At 35.5% G+C, this 22,088-nt stretch overlaps 1 protein-coding gene across 3 annotated transcripts in view; it reads left to right on the top strand.

Annotated features, from left to right (window-relative positions):
* Positions 1-22,088, top strand: part of LOC145999700 (uncharacterized) — a 116,533-nt gene that overhangs the window by 51,113 nt on the left and 43,332 nt on the right. For 2 of the 3 annotated variants that reach the window (XM_083136951.1, XM_083136950.1), the window contains exon 4: positions 5,302-9,135. The exons of the other annotated variant lie outside the window; for it this stretch is intronic. In XM_083136951.1, coding sequence (XP_082993077.1) covers positions 5,302-6,454 — 1,153 coding nt within the window. In that variant the 3' untranslated portion in view covers positions 6,455-9,135. Of the gene's footprint in view, positions 1-5,301; positions 9,136-22,088 lie in introns of those variants that run through there. 3 annotated transcript variants of the gene reach the window in all.

The following is a 22,088-nucleotide window of genomic DNA, read 5'->3' as shown; positions in this document are numbered from 1 at the left end:
TCCCACATAAGAGTGAGCGTAATTCATAACTAACTAACCTTTCAAGATTTCCTTTATAAAGATCAGCTCTGGATTCCCCTTCTTGGATTAGAATGATGCACAGCATATTTTAGTTGTACATCTTATTTTGAGTAATTCTTGAAGCTTTTTTATTTCAAGTTCGTAAATTTATCAATCGACATCACATTCGTATGTGACGTCCATGATGGAACGATGTTACGTGACGTCATGTATAAATAAACAGTGACTACAAAATACGATTTTTCGTATACATGTTTAAGAAGCGAAAGGCTAGGAATAATATATAAAATCACATCCAATTGATCATTATTGATTAATAGAGACATAAACTAAATTTTTAATGAGAAATTTAAGGTTTAGCATCGATGGCGACTTCATTTTTGCACAGGCAAATGAATTCTGAAATTTACCTTGTTCGGCTTTTTGCCGTCGGTGCAAGGGGCCTGACTGCGCTATGAACAATTGGCCACCCATCTCTCAGGATGTCTGTAGTTGAGGTCTGTAGCTATGGCTAGACTGCACAATCAACCCTTGTGTTTTACCATTTGAAGGTGAAAAAAATGTTCACTAATAGTATATATTTCAGACTTTGAATTGCGACTGTTCATTTCTCAATTTTAAGTTACACTTCTACGAAATAATAAAAAATTTACTTCTACATTACTCACCATAGCTGTTTACCTAATCTGTTTTAAACACACAGTATTGCCAGGTAGAACTTTGGTTTTCAACATGGATATATATATGAATTTCCACTAGGATTGAACTTTTTTAAAATCATGTTTTCATTCGTATTTTTTATTTACATTTGTTGAAAAATAGTGTTGCGCAGGTTCTAACATGCCTTTAAAGGGTCTCTTTAAAAAAATGCAGGCAGCCGGAGCATAACGGAGGCAGGGTCGCGGTAGTGGTAGGGGGCGGTAATCCAATTACCCCAGGGGCAGAGCCCGGAATTGGAGGGCAATTTTTATGAAATTTTTACATTTCCAATTGTTTCCTCACCTTACATCATACATTTCTGGAATCCTTGATTCCTACCTTTTCCAACGATGTATGATACATGCAAGTAATAATGGCAGTCTTTTTTATTAACATTGAATAACTTGAAACTGATTGTAAAATGAATTTCACTATTCTATTTGGCAGAAGATTTCACTTGATTTTAACCTGGCACTACTTGTGATCAGATCTGCCATGCTGTTATTCGCGGCTGAGCGTGGCACTCAACCCAAGTAGTTTCGTATTTGTAATGATTTTGGTTGCTAAATTTGAGTCAGATCAGGAAGTTTATGCAATCAATGTATATTTTGTGTATGAATAATACCCTTTTTTATGCTTCACTTACTTTATTTAAAAATAAAATCAAATCAATTGTAACTCATTTGCCACATGAAAATAAAGTTAGTCACAAGTGAGTTTCGTGCTCCTTTCTTTTCTTGGCTCTGACACATATGAAAAACAGAGATGGCTCAGAAAGCATTAACGATGACTCATATTTTACAGTGTGGTATTTTATTGCATGGGGATACTCGGAAAGGCAGGTTGATGAGAGTTTGGCTCTCACACTTCCATGAAGCTCGAATTACAAGAATTTCAAATCAAAAATAAGTGCAGCACTCACCCGTGAGTAAAGGCAGGTTAAAGTGTCACTTGCTCCTATTTCCATGCGAAAAGTTCAAGATGTTGCATTGGGTGTGTAACATGCATCAGGGATGAAGCAATTGGTCACTTACATACTGAATATGTTCATTGATGTCTGCAGAAATTATATGGGTGGTTCCACACTTTTGACCCACCATGTATTTTGTATTCAAATTTGGGTTTGTTGTAGAGGTACGCCTTGTGTATTAGAATATATTGGTTTATACATGTTGAAGTGTTATGTAAGTAACGACATAAAATACATTTTGAACATTTCAATTCTTGAGAAATCAGCATTTAATTTTGCTGGTTAATGTGAACTGGCAGAACCTTCAAAGTATGCTTTTTTTTTTTGCACTCCATATGTAATAACTGGCTTTCTATTATAAAACACCATATATATCTGTATTATTTATTTTATTATGAATGCTTTGGAAGATTGGTGTTGAAATGCACACCTAAGTATTCATCACAGTGAAAACCCTTTCAAATGCCCACATTAAAAGTTCCATATACACACCTTACAAAAAGTGTGGAATATTGTTATACAGTATTTACATTAGGTGATTGGTACAGCCTTCAAATGCAACAACACATGGTATCTGTGTTTGCTGGATGTTCTTGTTTTTTCGCCAACATATGCCACTTCCAAATATAACAATATTCTAAACTTGAGCCTAATATAACAATATTGCAAATTTTTTGTGAGGAGATTTCACATCAATGAAAAGCCTCTTAATTGTTTAACTTGAAACATAGATTTTTACTTATGAAAAAACTTAATATTTATTTGAGAATTCATAACAAAGGACACTTCAAGAGAAAAAAGTGTGACCTATTACAAGAAAAAAGGACAGCATGATACCAAAATGATCAAATTTATCTTCCTGTAGTATTCATTGCTCTTGAACCTCTGATTTATTGAGTATCATAATTAGGACAAAGATGAGACTGCTTCCAACAACCTTACTGCCCTGCTTCCATTTATCTTAATAGTACAGCACAGTAACATTTATACTCATTCAGAATATTTATAAATATTGAAATACTTGTTTTCTTTTGTAACTATACTATATCAATCTAGTAGAGTTTTACTTTCTCTTTTAATACTGGCAGATTTTTCTGGCCAGTACCCAGCTGCACTGTACCTTTCGGAATTTACTTTTACTCAGATATTGTTCATAGATAAATGTTCTTATCGCTACATGAGCTATGAAGCAAATCATTAATATTAATGAATAGTAATTTCATTCTGCCTATATTGTGGAGGGAGGATTAGATGCATACTATTTTCTTTAATGCATTTTCTTGTGTTCTTCAATTCTATAGCCTAAACATGAATTTTGCAAAGGTAAAGCAATATGTTCTTGTATGCAGACAAATGCCGTGAGTTTCCCTTTCAAAGAAGGAAAGAGCTATTGGAATGGGGGAGGGGGAAGGAGTTGTGTTTTTGACATTCCAATAGAGTGTTCAAAAATTCAGCGTGTTTTCAATCACTGACTGACAGCCTGCCATCCAAGGAGTGTGATTTCATAGATACACTAGTTATTTGATTGAGGGCATGAACCAAATGTGAACACTTGTTGCAGTGGAGTTTCATGTCAGAGGTGTTGAACACTTGATTACAGATGCATATTCTGATGGTGATCCATACTTGCCTGTTTGAAGCATACTAAAGATAATTTGGTTTTCTGAATCTTTTGTTTCTTGACTTAAGCAATAAAGACTTATTAACATCAAATTGCTGTTTGATAAAAATTTTGCAGTTTATATTTGTAATCATTTCTTTCTCTGCTTTTCCTGAGCAATTTACCATATGTTACTGTTCAGCATATTAAGAACAATATTTACAGAATACTGAGGCAATAAACCCCACCAAGCGACTCCATTACTTATTCCTAGCCCAAAGATGAGTATCCCCGCACCAAAAGGTACCAAGATTCCGAGGCGTTTTAGTTTTAGCATTCACGTCCAGTAATAAGTCTGTCCAATTTTGACTGTCAGACCGAAAGCTCCATGGTCTAGCACCTACATTGGGCTATAAATCTAGGTTCATCCTTTCATCAAATACAGCACACTTTTCATTTTTATGAATTTTTTGTATACTTAATTTATTTGTATCTCATTAATATAAAAGTTAAATTAGACAGCATTTAATTTTATCCTGTCACAATTTTTGCTTTGGTACTGCACCAGTATTGAGCAAATATATTAGCAGTAATCAGAAGGCTACACTTTAAAAGTAGCTTTTCTGCAGCTACAGCTAATCTTCCAAAAATGTAGCTTTGTTACAGCTACATCTACATTTACCAAAAATACACTTTGTTCTATGTGATAATGGCCACTTTACTACCTCTGCATAAGAAATAAACCAACCATATGGATATTCAAAATAATCGCTTAGCACTTGTGCTTACTAGATAATAGGTTCTGTTATTATTAACATGAGACTCTCAATGGCAACAGACATCAAATCGAAATATTAATGTACATTGATAATATCTTCAAAAATGATTGAATTTTGGACATTTTATACAAAAAAAAATTGCATTGAATGCAGTTGTTTTTTTTTTCTCAACTTGTGGTGCAACAGCCCATAAAGTTCAGGGCCTACCTAATGACTGCCTGGCTCACTCCCACATGCCTCAGCAGAGGTGGGCGATCATCCAACCAGCTATGATATGTTGTGTGGTCATCAGAACAAACCCCCAGTTGTTGTTGTAGGTCTCCATGGCTCTGTTATAGTACTCGTTCATAGCTTCCCAATTTTCTCATGATGGAAGGTCGCCATGAATACAACACCTAAATAATTTTCTGAATTATTTGAGGCATCCCCCAATTCCGACTACTGTGAATGAATTACTCTTGCAAATGTTCAGCTTCCAGAGATTGGTCTCCAGCCTGCAAGAGACTTCCAAGTGTGAGTTCATGTTAGACCAGGGGTCTAGCTTGAGCACTAAGAGAGTGATGAGACCCAGATGGAGTTCAGAGGGCTGAGGGCATGTGAGGATGGAGGTTTACCTTGAGCTTTGACACTGAGTAGTGCAGCCATAAGTCAAATGGACATATCTGGTCACAAGTAGATATGGTTGTAGTAACTCTTTTTTACCCTTCAACAGAAAGAAGAAGAAAAGGAAGATTGAATGAATGTAACTGTGCGAGGCAATGACAACGTATTGTCATACCATTGATATGAACCAACCTTTATGGCCAACCTAATGAGAAAATGAATATTTTTTGACTAAGTGGTAAAAAAATATTATGTATTAATTATTGAAGGAATAATATACATTAAATTAGGCACACATAGAAGATGTACTACGTAGAACTTTAAGTGAAAAATGCAGCCTCGACAGGAATCCACAAAGATAGAACAGCAAAAGTGAAAAATCAGGCAAAGTCAGGCCAACTCGGTAGCTCAGTGGTAGAGCAATGGCATGGAACGCCAGAGACCTGGGTTCGAGTCCTGGTCGAGCCTGCATTTTTTGCTGAACATTCTACATGTATTTACCTTTTCATGAGTACGTCCCCATCAACAATCTATTCTACCCTCCTTTTTTTTCATTGATTTGCACATGTCAGTGATTCTCATTATTTACTCAAAAAGTGAAACTATATTTGTGTCATTTTTTTTTTCAGCTACCTGATCAAGAACTATGTGCATGAACAGGTACAAGATGTTCCAAGGCCATTTCCACATTTGCCAGTGTCTGCAGGAAACCTAAGAGGAGAAGAGCAGCCAAAAGAAATTACTGAATGTATCAGTAGAGAAGAAAAATTTGAGACTGAACCTGCACCAAAAACCCTTGCAAGCAAGGCACATGTTGGTTCCAAGCCTATTAACAGGAGAAATCAATGTATAGCCCCCATCACCAACAACACCTTCTCTGACAAAGGAGTATTGATAACCCATCAACCAGAGATGCTTTTTAATTGTTCAGTTTCCAAGAAAACGTTTGTACATCAAGCTGAGCGTAATACATTTATGAGTGTTCCTTCACAAGAGAGACATTTTAGTTGTTCAATTTGCAACAAGGATTTTGCCCTTAAAGTTCATCTTAATGAGCATGTGAGAGTTCACACAAAACAGAAGCCTTTTAATTGTTCAATTTGCAATAGATATTTTGCTCGTAAATTTCATCTTAATGAGCATGTGAGGGGTCACACAGGAGAGAAGCCTTTCAATTGTTCGATTTGCAATAAATATTTTGCCCGTAAAGGAGATCTTAATAAGCATGTGAGGGTTCACACTGGAGAGAAGCCTTTCAATTGTTCAATTTGCAACAAAAATTTTGCTCGTAAAGTTCAACTCAATGAGCATTTGTGGGTTCACACTGGAGAGAAGCCTTTCAATTGTTCAATTTGCAATAAATATTTTGCCCGTAAAGGAGATCTTAATAGGCATCTGATGGGTCACACTGGAGAGACGTCTTTCAGCTGTTCAATTTGCAACAAAAATTTTGCCTGTAAAGGAGATCTTAATAGGCATCTGATGGGTCACACTGGAGAGAAGCCTTTCAGTTGTTCAATTTGCAACAAAACTTTTGCTCGTAAAGTTCAACTCAATGAGCATTTGTCGGTTCACACTGGAGAGAAGCCTTTCAATTGTTCAATTTGCAATAAATATTTTGCCCGTAAAGGAGATCTTAATAGGCATCTGATGGGTCACACTGGAGAGACGTCTTTCAGCTGTTCAATTTGCAACAAAAATTTTGCCTGTAAAGGAGATCTTAATAGGCATCTGATGGGTCACACTGGAGAGAAGCCTTTCAGTTGTTCAATTTGCAACTAAACTTTTGCTCGTAAAGTTCATCTTAGTAGGCATGTGAGGGTTCACACTGGAGAGAAGCCTTTCAATTGCTCAATTTGCAATAAATATTTTGCCTGTAAAGGAGATCTTAATAAGCATGTGAGGTGTCACACTGGAGAGAAACCTTTCTATGATTCAATTTGAAACAAAGGTTTTGCCCGTAAAGTTCATCTTAATGAGCATGTTATACGTCACACTGGAGATAAGCCTTGCAATTGTTCAATTTGTAATAAAAATTTTGCCCGTAAAGGAGAACTTATTGTACATATGACTGTTCACACTAAAAAGAAGCATTCCAATTGTTCAATTTGCAACAATAATTTGGCCATAAAGTTAATCTTCATTCACATGTGAGAAGCCTTTCAATTGTTCAATTTGCAACAAAAATTTTGCTCGTAAAGTTCATCTCAATGTCCAGGTGAAGGTTCACACTGGAGAGAAGCCTTTCAATTGTTCAATTTGCAATAAATATTTTGCCTGTAAAATACATCTTAGTGTATATATGAATATTCACTCAAAAGAGAAGCCTTTTAATTGTTCATTTTACAACAAGAGATTTGCTTCTATGGGCCAACTTAACCCTTCTTAACCCACTCTGAAATTTTGAATTATTTTCCTTACCAATGAAACAATGGTGTGGAAAGCACTAGGTAACTTATCTACACTATTTCCATGTAAACAGAGATATTCGCACCTTTTTTCTAGTGTTCTTTCAATTGTTTACATGCCTCTGAAGTGACCAGTCGTCCTTATGCAACACTCAGTACCTCGCGCGGGAATGTTTCCTATCTTAAATGATAGCACTCCAGCCATGAATTTTGCAGATATAAGAAGAATAAAACGAAGGTACACTGTTTGGAATGGAAATTAATTGTATGAAGAAACCATCGCAGAACCCATACGAAATGTCAGAGTTGTGAAATAACGATTTTGAAAAGTGACAATATTCGGTTCATTTTATTTGCGTTTGTATATCACTTATCACGTAGATCTCGTAAGAGTTGAGGGAACATATGGAGATTTGAAAATATTAATATTTTGTAATTAACTTTGAGTTGTGTTTTACTCATTTCATTCCTTTTTCTGCGATTCAGGAAGATTTTGACTAAGAATTTTAGAACAAATAGTTCCTTTCTAAGCCCATATAAGTTGTATGATTTCAAACCATTTTGAAAAACATGTTGAAAATTTTGTAAATGGTGAGTTCAATTTTGTGTTCCTTCATTATATGGAACATTATAATTACCTTTGAATAATGTTTTGGTGCCTTTGCTTCAAGAGTCTTAGCGTGTACTTCTATGTGATATTTTCTGTAATGTTTTTAGATTATATAGTTTTAGTTAAGCAAATGAAAATGTCCAAAATTGACTGTTTTGTTCAAATATATATCGCCTGATTTCCAGTAAGTGCCAGGGTATTCCAACATCTCTTTGCATCAATAATTCATTTAAATAAGGTTGGTTTTGACAAGGTGGCACTGAGTGCTGCGTGCAGGACATTTGTGCTAATATGATGGCGCGGATGACGGAGGGTTAATACGTACGGTACGGAGAAGCTTTTCTATTGTTGAATTTCCTAAGATGTTTTGTCTGTAGGTGTACACTTAATGTACACATAAAGCTTGACAGTCACGAGTAATATTTAAAATGTTGAATTTGCAACAAAGGTTTTGGGAATGAAAGATGTCTTAATTTGCATATGTGCATTCATGCTAAAGAGAAGCCTTTCAATTGTTCAATTTGTAACAAATGTTTTGGATGGAAAGGTAAGTTTAATAGACATATGAGGATGTTTCATCTCAAAGAGAAACTGAATTTGTGACAATATTTTCCAATAAAGATATATTCAGAGTACATATGGGGACACACACATGAAACAAAATCTGTTAATTGTTTAATTTGAATCAAATATTTTGTCTGCAAACTTACACTTATTATGCATGTGAGGCGACTACACACCAAACTGATCTGTATTGAATGTTTAGAAATCATACTATCAGTGTTTCTAAATTGATTTCTAAATAGAAAACTCTTGACTCTGTGCACATCTCACATGCTTTAGGATCTTGACATCTGCATTATCAGAATTAATTGTCTACACATCAGGAGGAATATATCTATATTCTACAGGGATCTCAACCATGCTTTCAAACATGCCACCAGTAGTTGAAAGATAATACTGATGTTTGAATTTTAACAGATGGACCATTTCTTATGTCTATACCTTATCCAAGATACAAAACAGAGAAGGAAGCAGTCATAGGAGACACTTTCACCTGTAAATTGTGACCATTGTGGATAGGGATTTTATTGGGCTGACCTGTACACATGATTATATTTCAGCAGATTACATAATACAACATGTTAAAATGATATTTAGAAACCACTGATGTATTTCATAAAAATAACTTTCTCTCACCAGCTTCTGATGCACTGAGAAAAAAAATATATTGTAACATTTATTGTGAGCTTCAAATTGATGAATTTAATTTTCGTTATTTGACTTTTTCCCAGATGTGCTTCTAAATATCAACAATATGAGCATTCGTACAGAACTTTTTTCACAAGCATTACCTAAACCAATGGTTGCTGCTTGATAGTGACCACACACACTTTCCCTTTGCATCAATTTCAGGACGAGTTTCACCACTGCGCTATGAACAATTGGCCAACCACCTCTCAATGTCTCTGTACTTGAAGAGATCTGTAACTTTTCTTGCACTGTCCACCACAGTGTAAGCTAGAGTCAATGTGCTCTTTGATCAATGGGGTCTTGGTACAGTCAGAGAAAGTAGTTCTTGGGCCACGAGACCTACACTATTGTATCATCTTAAAACCTGTTGTCTATGCAACACAAATTACAAAATTGTCGCTTAGGTTTGCCTGGTGAACCTGGATTCTCGGGATCGATTGAGAATTGACAGTAGCGTGAGTCATACCCCCAGGCCCAGTCATAACAAACAACAGCTGGGTGCCGTGAGACCACCAGAAGAAGTTTCACGAATTGGTTTCTTAACAACAGCTACTCGTAAGGAAATGTTCTCTTTACTGATATTAGAGTCATTGTCAAGAAAGTTCACTGAAATGGTGTTTTCATCGAATCATCATCGTGCAACACACATGCTGTCAACCCAGAAGTCCTTGAAAAATATTGGAATTAAAAACAACTACTTGACAAATGATGTGACGAATCGATATCCATTAGTCCCAACTTAGAATTTTGTGTAAATCATGGATCATCATGTCCTATCATCCATTTCATACCTTCATTAATCATCCTCATTGCCTTTGACGCAAGTGCTAGAAAAGCAATATAAAATAAGCAAAATTGAGAAATTAATAAATTACATTTCCAGCAATTTCACGCAGCGACTCAGTTGCATGTAGACAAAGTTTCATTAATCGGGAACCAAGGCCCCCCCCTCATTTTGCTTCATTGTCATTTTCCCTCCACTTTGCCTGCCGCAATTAATCTGATGTTGATTAATGCAACATTAATTAAGACAACCAACCAATGAAACAATCCACAAAGAGCACCAAAGTGGCTCATATTATGAATAGGGTGATATGCTAATTTAGTAATAAAATAGTAATTTTGGGGGGTTCAGTTAAGTGGCTGCACATCAATTATGTAATTGCGATATCATCAAATTGTACAAAGCGTTTCTACACCTACGTAAAGTGCCAGTCCCCGTGATGGAATTTGTAGCCCAAAGCCAGGGCTTTAAGATCAAATTTGTTTTGTTATTGTTTTCATTAGTAATTACCTCAGTTTTCTTCCTCTGAAGTTAAATTATTCATGACGACGATTTATGATTACATTAAAGACATGAATGAACATACACAATGAACCCATTTTGGTCGGAACTCAAACTCGGAACCTTGTTCCTCTACTTCCGTCGTTTTATCACTAATATTTTTCTTTATTTTACAATAATACATCACAACTACCTAAAAATAAATATTATTTTGCATTTTCAAATGTGTATGTTTTTTTATGGTTAGAGTGTGAACTGGCATCTGTTTATTTAGTTTGTTCTTTATGTTTCGTGTGTAGTTAAAGATAGGAAAAATGATTGTGGAACGATTAGGGCTCTAAGAATTCCATCCGTGATGGAGAGGTTAGCACAGTGCGCTATGATATCTGATGTCCTGGGTTCGAATCCCATCGTGCGTATGGGTGTTCTTTGTGAGTGCTCCTTCATTAATTTAATCATAACACTCATCCTCGTTGTCGCGATTAGCAAAAGGTGAAAGAAGAACAATGCTAAATAAGAAAATAAAAAGAGGTTATAAGAAGCATTCTTATTTCCAGATGTGTCCTAGATTTTAGAGTTGTGTCTGGCCTCCGGAAGAAATTTGAAACAAATCACAAATGTCTTATATGTATTTTTGGCATCACGTAACTTTAAATTAGATTGAGAAACAGAAAATCTGATGGGAGTCTGAGATAACGTGGTTCCTTGGAGAAGTATGATTAAATCAAAGAGTGTGCATGGTTGCTACTGAATGTTCGGAAAAACAATTACAATCCCAGCTCAGAAATTACTTCCCGATTTTCTAGATCCGGAAAAGTCTGGATATATGTATAAAAATGTTTACTTTGTGAAGTTTTATCGATCCTACTATAAGTGTCGGTAATTTGTTCGATGTAACAAGTTTCATTCCAGAAATTACATAAACAGTCCTCATTGGAGAAATAAGGCACACAATTATGTTTTTTTTCCCAGTGTATATTAGGTTTTTATATTTCATTAAACAAGAACTTCCAGACTTTGTTTACGAAATTGTAAACTTTTTCCTTCCCGAATTCATGGATTGTTTTCCCTTCTTGGCACCGTCTCGACGAAAAACGTTCTGTCTTGCATATATAAGTTGAAATCACATACAGCCATGCTATTCATTAGCAGTTGAGAAATTTTGAACTCAACCATTCACTTCAACATTAATTTTTGAGCTGAAGATGTGTCATATTCTCGTTATATGCTAAGATGTCCTAGTAACCTATTATATTTATTGCAAATGCGTTCGTGTCCAACATTTTGAGACAATTTGCTCTACTTTCCGCTGAAGAGTGAACTGATAGCTCTATTTGCGATGAAAACTGTTTTTACTCAATTTCTGATATAATTTATTCCAGCATTTCCTTCAACTTCTATTACCTTGTTATTACCTCCAATTCTTACACAACTTTTCCTTCGTGCTCGACCTTTTGGTTCAGAAATGTTTACAACACCCCCATCTCCCGCGTGTAAATAGCAGGCAACAACACTCTGGAAGACCATAACGTATACAACTTGTTTACTACATATTTTACGAGAATATTAGAAAGTTATAACTGTGGATTGGATTGAACGAAATAAAATACGCACACTGGAACGAGCGCAGGCCTTCTGTGAGTCACTCCGGCAGTGAAGGTCACTGATCGAAGCAGTTGGTGCTTGCTTGCTACAAGCAGGTGCTTTATCTTTGCTCAAGGAAACACGGAAATCTTCTTTACTTTTTTTTCGCCAGATTAATGGTGAACATTTACAGTAACGTAAGGCATAGTATCGTATTCTATTGGAATTGATTTTGTGACGTTTAAAAGATATCATAACAATATGTAAATCTCTTTTGTGACCTACACTGAACTATGTTAGTTTCATTGACATGTGAAAGCGGAAATTTAGAGATCCTTCTTCCTTACGATTTCTAAACAACCGAAGAGTGTGGTGAACATGAAACTACTTATTGTTCGCAACAACGATATGTATTATACAAATGGTCTCTAATCAAAAACCCTATTACATCAGAGGAAGTGATTTTTAATACAATTCTAACATGTATCCAACGTAACCAGTATTCACATTGATTCCAAGCATCTGTTTGGCTTATTTTATGTCACATTTTTACCTCTTGCGATAATCGCGAGATTGAATATGATGGGTAATGATACGAATGCAATGCTACATCTAAGCCTAAACAGGTTTCGAACCTGGATCCTCTGGCTTTGTAGAGAGTTACGGTGATTTTTATTTTTATTTTCATTTGGTATTTTAAGTCCACTTTATGCACAGTAAGGCTAATCGAAACTGCATCTACAGTTTAAAGTGCGATCCGAACCACTATGTGCCTCCACCGGGTATCGAACCTGGGACTCCTTGATTATAAGGTAACGACGCTACCACTTCACCATCGGGAAGGCTAAGAGAGACAGTTACGGTCACTACACTACTGAAGAATTGAATGTAGCAGAACGACTAACCTATTCTTTAGTCAATATTTGGATTGTTAATGAATATTATGAATGTCAGTTCAAATTGGGGGAAAAAACTAAGAAATTTCCAGAGTGCCGTTACAAATCGTTAATTTTTTTCTTTCCACACATTACTTTGCTACTAGATATTTGCATGCAAAGATGCAGAAAGTGCTACATTTTCAGTGTGTGGAATTGAGATTTATTTCTGAGAATGGAGTAGTGGGAAAAGGAATACCACACATGTTTGGATTATACCCCCCCCCCCACACACACACACACAGGATATTGGCTGTTGTTCTTAAAAGGAAATATAACATGTATAAATTGTGTCAAGAAAAATTGGAGCCTATTCACATCCCTATGGAACTTGGAAGAAAGCCCACATAGAGATTGGGATGTTCTGTTCTGACAAAATCGGGATGTATAGTAAATTAAAAATCAAAGTGCTACCTTGTGCTTTGTACCAAGCCATGAAGGCATGTAGAGGGTGTGTAGTTATGGCCCTTCTTCATCAGGCTGAAGGTGGGGATGATGTGATCAGCACCATGCCCCTGGCCACCTTACCCCCCCCCCCCCGAGTTTCCTCCAGGTACTCACTTTATATGATGCTGGCTGGGCACCAGAGCAGCTTGAACAGGTGGACAAAATCCTGATTCTCCCCCGTCGTTGATGGAACCCAGATCTCTCGCATGGTAATAAAACGCCCTAACGACTGAGCTACTGCGGCACATATAGTATAGTAGGCTATATAATTAAGAAAAGAATTGTATTAGCGTTTCATTCAACGTTTTTAGGCGAATCATTTTCGGAGATATAATGTGTAGCTCTTGTCGGTTCTGTGACCTGGCTTGAGAAAAGGCGATTTTCTGACGAACAACATTCCACCTGACAAGTCACGTGACTTTCCTACATTTCCGGTGCCTGGTGGCTTTTGTATGAAAGACGAGTTGCTCTTGAGACACTCAGAATCACCCGATCACCTAAAGGTGCAATGTGTGTTGCCTACCCTTCCGGCATCATTTACTGCCATTAAAGTCTTATGAGGAAGAATTTTTTTTCCACCACTGTACACTGCATAACAAGGAACAAACATTGATGAAAGCAGTCTTTGTTTTTAATATTGAATAAATTGAAAATGATTAAAGACATTGTTAATTGTATTTCACCATTTTCTTTGCCAGAAAATTTCACATGACTTTGATCTGTCACTTTTCCCCTATTCCGATCTGAAGAAGTTAAGTTGAATTCAAGATATATTTGATTAGGTTTGTAAGATACCTCTGGGATGAAGCAATTTGTCTTCCAGTTACTTCATATGGTTCCATTCATGTTCACTGATATCTGAAGAAATTATATGGGTGGTTCCATGTTTTTGAATCACACTGAATTTGTGATCAAGTTTGTGTTACTCTGAGTGAATCAGAATAAATATATTGTTTTATGCATGTTGAGGAATTCTGTAAGTTATAACATGTAATATATTTTTAAAAAATCCATTCTACAGAAATCAGCATATATTTTTACTGGTTCATCTGAACTGACAGAACCTTAAAATTATATGTTTTGTTTTCTATTTTTTGCACTCTGTATGTAATATCCTGTCTTTTTGTAATAAAATACTATATGTGACTGTCTTATTTTTTTTATTGTGAATACTTCAAAAGATTGGTTTTGAAACACATTTTTAAGTATTCATCACAATGAAGAACCTTTTAAATCCCAACAGTAAAATTTCCATACATTATGTGCAAATTAGGTTTCACATCAAAGAGAATACTTTTAATTGTTTAATTTTGAACATAGATTTTACCTTTGAAGATACTTAATATACATGTGAGACTTCATAGGATAGGAAATTCAAATGGAAAAAAAATATGACCTGCACACAAGAAGAAAGGACAGCATAATACAAAAATTATCAATTTTATCTTCCTAAAGCATTCATGTGTACTTTCTGTAAAGATGATTCAACGAAATGAATGAATACTATACTTGAACCTCAGTTTTATTGAATATCATAATTAGGACAGACTTTATACTATTTCCAATAATCTTATAGTCCACCTCCTCCCTCTTTGATTGTGATGGTTCTACACTGTAACAAATATACACGTTCAGAACATTTATACTTACTGAAATATATGTTTTCTGCAGCAACTGTGGCTAATTATGCGTGAATTTTATGTAAAAAATTGCAACTTTTGTAAATCCAAATGAATTCATAAAAAAAAAGGTAAAGTGTTCCCCTGTGCATAGCACCACGCCATGAAGGCATATAGGGGGTGTGGGGGTAACGCCTCACACTTTCTTGATCCGGTCGTGAATGGGGGTGATGTGATCAGCATCACGCCCCTGACCGCCTTTACCCCCCAGGGTTTCCCCCAGGTACCCATGTTATTCGACGCTGGGTAGGCGCCGGGGCCGCTTCCACCGTTAGAAAAGTTCCCGGATTTGAACCGGCCGGGGATCGAACCCGGGACCTTGAGCATGGTAGTCAGACGCGTTACCGACCATATGTCATATGACCATATGACATTTACGAATGCCCCGAGGTAAGTTTTTCACAGTTTTGCTTTTTTTTTATCTAGGAAGGAAAGAAAGGAAAGATGCATCAAAAATATAACAGCATTCTCTCTCAATACGTTTACTTTGTTAGTGCCCTTTGCAGAACAATTTATTGACAGACAGATTATTGCAAGATGTCATGAAGTTGATTGTGTAAATTGAGTTTGAAATTCTTATACAATTGACAATTTTGCATAGAATGATATATTCCATAACATTTATGGCTTTTGTTTGTACATGTATTTGAAGCCTGAGTATGTGAAATGGCAAATGTAAACTCTACACCTTAAATTGAATACATTGAATTTTATATACACCATACCGTTTCATTGAAATAAATTAGAATTTTTGGATTCATAGGAATTGCACAGACCCATTATTTTGTTAATATTTGTGTGTGTGTGTTTGTTAGTGAGTGGTGAAAGTCGGTAATACATAATGTTGAAATAGAGGAAGCATCTGCTTGTACCCTTGAATTTTTTGATAGTTTGCCTTGAAAACTGCGAGTAATATTGAATTTTATCATGTTCCTAGAGTAACCACCCTGTAAATTGATCTAGTAGAGTTCCTCTTTATCACTTTTGAACCAAGATATACACCAGGAATTTTTTTTTTACCAATACCGATCTGCACTGTACCTTTTGGCTTTTTTTAACTCAGATAGATTTAGATTTATTTCGTCCATGAATCACATTTGCATTTTCATGCTGTGATATTGGACATGTCAGTCAAACATTACAATATACTAATACAATGAAATTTAACCTTTTGAGTCTCAAGGCCATTTTCACAAGTAAGCTTCACGGCCCAAGCCGATTTTGAGCAAAATGCAGAGTTTTAATTAAATGAGTGTAGATCGGAGAATAATTGCCCTAGAGAAATGAGTGATATACCGTTGTATGCGGAATGAACCAGAGATTCAGACTATATGAAATATGCAAATTCGGCGTATATATGGAGGGGGGAAATCCCCTGAAAATACTTTTTTTTAAAAAAAATTGGGTTTCGACCCCTCCCCCCCCTGAAAAAAAGTACATGACAGTGTCGACATGCACATGGAAATGATCGCTGACATGTAAGGAACACAAAAATATTTGCATTATTATCATATGACTAATGTAACTTGAGTTGTACCCCACAAAAGGAATGGTGGGCACGCCACTGATTCAATCTTCAAAATACAGCTGTACCTTGAAATAACTATAGCTCAGAAACTAAGTGCCCTAGAGATATGAAAGATATACCGTTGTACGCAGAATGAATCACAGATTCAGACTATATATAATTTATGCACATTCGGCGTACATATGGAGGGTAAAAGGGGGAAATCCCCTCAAAAATACTTTTCTTAAAAAAATTGTTTTCCCCCCCCCGAGAAAAATGTCAAAATGCAAAATTTATGCAAATTTGGCGTATATATGGAGGGGGAAGGGAGAAAACTCCCAAAAATTATTTTAAAAAATTGTTGAAATGTTTGAAATTTATCTTTTCCCTTGAAAAGAGATGCAAAAAAGAAGTCCCTTTTCCCGCCTTTTCACCTCCATTTTCATGAAGAAGAAAAAAAGGTGCAAGAAACATTTCTGTTAAATACGTGTGTTAGGAACAATATATAAAAAAAAATCGAAATTCTAGCCAAAAATAGAAAAGTTATAACGTAAAAACTACGACCTTGCACAGGATATCTCGATCGAGACGCTTGGGACCGTGAGGCTTACTTTTAGGTATCTCGTTTGAGACGCTTGGGATCCAAAAGGATAATAATGTAATATACATACAATGAAATGATACCTTATCCTATTACAGATTTATACTTGGAGGTGTGTACTTGTATCAGTTTTACTGTCTATACATAAAAGTAACACCAGAAAGACATGTTAAAGTTACAATATAAAAATAATATTCTGTAATGGATTAAAATATTAAATATTTAGAGATCATATAAAGATAAAACTAATAACATTATAATATGATACTAAATTTGCACTCATGTGATAAGTATAACAGGTACAGCATGTAAGGTTGGATCCAGCACTCTTTTGGATGAATCCATGAACCTCCACTCCATCAACCCACAATGGAGTTGATGGATTAGATGTCCAAAAATTCACTCACTGAGTAAAAACAATGGTACAACAAATGATTTGTTAATTTCTTTTTGAATTTGGCTTCTGGTTCAGTAGTTTTTATATGATCTGATAACTTGTATAGGTGGATGCCTGTGGTTTTTGGACCTTTTTCAAATAGTGTTATGCATTGGAACTGCAAGATTGGAGTTATTCCTCATGTTGTAATGATGTACTTCCTTGTTGTATTTGGAGAACTTTGACAGATCCATTTTTACATGCCATAATAAATTAAGTAAATAGAGGCAGGGTAGTAGGGTAGTGGTAGAATGCCAAGTTCCCTGAAGATTTCCGTACATGGTTCATTCCATTTCTTTCTCATCATAATTCTCAATATTTTTTTTCTGAAGATTAGATACTTTTGTGCTGTTTGCTGCATTTTCCCAGAATATAATGCCATATGTTAGTTGTAATTGGAACAGACTGAAATATATGGTTTTTATTGTGCTCCTTTCTGTAATATCTTTCATGATTGTTATGCCATATATGATTTTGCTTAATTTTCCTGCTAGATAGTTAATATGGGTGTCCCAATTGAGATTTTCTTGTATCCATATGCCCAGAAATTTTGTGGAATTTTCAAATTTAATGTCTTCATTTTCTATGTTTACAGTTGATATGTTGTTGCTTTTATTTCTTGGGTGGTGGAATTTTATTGCTACTGTTCTGTTTTTATTTATTGTTAGTTTGTTGCTGCTGAACCACTCTGAATATGTGTCTGTTGTGTGTTTGATGTTAGAATTAAGTGTTTGCTCATTTTTGCCAGTCAGCACTATACTTGTGTCATCAGCATATAAAGTTGGCTGTAAGTTTGACGACAAGTCATTTATGTAGATGAAAAATAAATTGGTCCCAGGATCGAGCCTTGGGGGACTCCACGTGATACTTTTACAAGGTTTAGAAAGGCAGGCAGATACAGAAGTGTTTCTTGTATGTAAGATTTCCACAATTTGACTGCGGTTTTGTAAATAAGACTTGAACCATGCCACTGCCCTCTTATAACATAGTGGTTTAGTTTATTTGTGAATTGGTCATGCAATACTGTGTCAAAAGCTTTTGTTAAGTCTAGAAATAGTCCAACACATTGTTCTCTATTGCTTAAGAGTGTTCTGACATGTTCTATTTATTCAAATATTGCTGTATTTATGGATTTGCCTTTCCAAAAGCCATGTTGTGAATTTGAGATTATGTTGTTCTTTTTTAAAAAGGTTGTCAGTTGTTTGTTCATTGCAGTTTCTATGATTTTAGAGAAGGGGGAGTGTGATGCTATGGGTCTGTAATTACTTATGTTGTGCTTATCCCCCTGTTTGTATATTGGTTTAATTTTTGCCACCTTTAATTCTTTGGGGAAAACTCCTGTGGAGAAGGATAGGTTGACTAGATAGCACAATGGATGGAGGATATGGGTAAGACTTTTCTTCATGATTGGAACAGACTGAAATATATGGTTTTTATTGTGCTCCTTTCTGTAATATCTTTCATGATTGTTATGCCATATATGATTTTGCTTAATTTTCCTGCTAGATAGTTAATATGGGTGTCCCAATTGAGATTTTCTTGTATCCATATGTCCAGAAATTTTGTGTAATTTTCAAATTTAATGTCTTCACCTGTTGAAGGTATATCATCCAGACTGGTGGACCATTTACTTTTCATATTTGAAATGATGTTTCCCATTTCCTTTTAAGTGACTGGGTTTAGGTACATTGATGTGCTACAGGATTTTACCTTTATTTGTGAATAGGTTTGATGTGGTTTCAGTTTGTTTATCTCTAATTCAGTGAGGTACTTGTTGAACATGTTTGCCACTGCAAACACTGTCTTTTATGGTTAACTCATTGTGCTGCAGTGTGATGTTCTCCTGTTCTCTGTTGTTTCTGCCTAATTCTTTGTTTACTACATCCCACATAGCTTTGGATTTGTTAGAGTTGTTTGATATTAATTTGTCATCGTGCATTTTTTTTGCTGCTTGAAGCATTTTTCTATATATTGATTTATATTTACTGATATATTCTTCGAAACTTTTAGTTATGGTTGTAGTTTTTGTGGCTTTGTTAAGGAATCTCATTTTTTGGCTTGCTGTTTTTATTCCCGTTGTGATCCACGATTTGTCTTTCTGTTGTTGATTCTTAACTCGTTGTGTTGTAAAAGCTATATCATAATAGTAGGAAAGAGTATTATGGAATTTATCAAATGCCTGGTTTACTGTACTGCACTCATATATATCTTTCCAGTTTTTTTTACCAAGTAAGTGTTTGAAGTAGACATAATTATTGTCAATAAAAATTCTTTTCTTTATGTATTCAGTTGTGGCTTCAGTTCCATTTCTTTTGTGAGAGAAAGGAATGGAAATTTTAAAAGATTGTGCAAAGTGATCAGAAAAACTTGCGTCGTAAACCTCTACTGAACAGTGTGTTTAAAAGTATTTTATCCAGAGCAGTCTTGGAGTTTTTTGTCACTCTGGTCAGTTCTTTTACCATAGCCTCAAAGTTGAAGGTGTTTAAAAGCATGCTGAGTCTATGGTGTACATTTTTTTTTTTTCAGAAAATCAATATTTAACTCACCTATTAATGCTACCTTTTTATTGGTTTGTTGGAAATGGTTCAGAATGTTTTCTACATTATTGATAAATATAGTTAAATCGCTATCCGGCGTTCTGTGAATGCATGTTATTTTAAAGATAGGTAGTTCAATTACGCAAGATTCGAAATGTTTTTCAATATTGACATGATCAAATTTTTGCATTCATTTGCCACTATGTTCTTCTTTATAAATATACATGCTCCCCCTCTCCCCATGTTGCATCTTGAGCAGTTTGAAGCTAGGTAAAAGTCTGGAAAGTTAACAAAGGAAATTTCTCCTGATTTTAGCCAATGTTCTGTGAAGAAGAGTATGTCTATGTCTGCTAGTTTATCTGTTAATAGTGATTTTATCTGTAGTTTTTTGTCATGGGTTATACCTTGGATGTTTTGGTGGAAAATTCAGACATTGCCATTCCATCTCTCCCTGCCCATATATTGTTTATTTTTACATCTTTGTGTTCCCCGTTTTTTACTGGTTTAGATTGATTGTTTACCATTGTTCTAGATTGTGCATTAATATCCTTTACAGCTTTAATTTTACTTGCATCTTTATCGTTTACCATAAAAAATCATTTTTCAGTTTCTCTGGAACATTCCTAATTCTATCTGATGTTCGTAGAAAAATTTTGTTTTGTTTATCTTTAATTTTGCCACTTTTCACTTCCTTACCTGTTTCAATTCTCCCATACTAGCCTTTTCGTTATTCTCTATTTCACTACATTTCCCTTCATTCACCACTTCACTACTTTTTTCATCATTCACCACTTCATTAACTTTTCCATCTTTCACCATATCACTATTTTTTCCATCGCTCACCACTTCACTACCTCTTCCTTCGATCACCTCTTTTCCTTTTCCATCATGTATCAATTCATTATGATTTTCACTATTTTTAATATCTTCACCATTTACACACTTCACATTTGAGACTTTTCCTGTCCATTTTAGGGGTATTATTTCTTGCACTTGGTTACTGTTTTCATACCTCATGTTCATGATACATTTAGCAATATGTTGTTTTCCGGTCTTGTTGAAGTGCAATCCATGCCTTGTGTGCAAGTTTCTCTGCAGTGTGTCCAGCTTTAGTAATGATGAGTTTCTGAAACATTTGCACATTTTTCCTATGTCCTTATTTACAGCTCCGATTGCATCATTTACACATGAAGTTATTTCGAGGTCGTGACATAAGGGAATGTTTGCTACTGTTACTTGGGTATGGGTTAGATGGATGAGGACATGCTTTAGGGTGTTGGTGACGGTAGTTCCTTCATTCTTTGACACGTCGTTGGTTCCACATATCAATATGACATTGTTATTTTGTCCTAAGTCGTTATAGTCTTTAACAGTGCTGTTGGTGACCTGCTTTGTTCCCCCTCCAGATATCACTATAGCACTGCAGGTGACTCCTGTTACAATGTTATTTACGTATGTTGCAAGATTATCGCCATGGCTGTCTGCAAAGATAAGTATTATTTTCTTGGGTTTTGGGTGCATTTTGCTGTGTTCACTTTTTGGCAGGCTAATTTCCTCATATGTATGCATTACTGACTCTGATGTGAGTTGGTAGTATCTCGTTTCGTGATTGCAGTTGTTCAGAGATAAATGTTCTTAATGCTACATGAGCTTTGAAGTGTATGATTAGTATTAATCAATAGTAATTTCATTCTGCCTATATTGTGAAGTGGGAGGAGTCCCATATTAGATACATACTTTTTTACATAAACTATTTTCTGAATATCCTGTTCTTCAATTCTGTACCCTAAATATAGGTTTTCAAAGGGAAAACCATCTGTTCCTGAAATCAGGCAAATGCAGTTAGTTTCCTTTTCAAAGAAGAGAATTGCTAATGGAATGGGGTGGGAGAGTGAGTCATGTTTCAGTCAGTGCAATAGTGTTCAAGAGTGTTCGGCACATTTTCACAGTCACTGACTGACAGCCTGTCAACCAAGGAGTGTGAGTCCATGGACACTCTTGTTCTTTGGTTAAGACCAAGAACCAAAAGGGATTACCAAAAGGGAACACTTGTTCCAACTGAGTTCCTTCTGGAAGGTGTAGAACACTCGAGAACTGGCATTCTGTGATTACATATTCATAAACTGATGGTGA

The sequence above is a fragment of the Lepisma saccharinum genome, chromosome 15 (assembly GCF_977018435.1).
Source record: "Lepisma saccharinum chromosome 15, izLepSacc3.1, whole genome shotgun sequence".
Lineage (NCBI taxonomy): Eukaryota > Metazoa > Arthropoda > Insecta > Zygentoma > Lepismatidae > Lepisma > Lepisma saccharinum.
The sequence above is the reverse complement of the archived record's forward strand: the minus strand, read 5'-3'. Positions and strand labels throughout refer to the sequence as shown.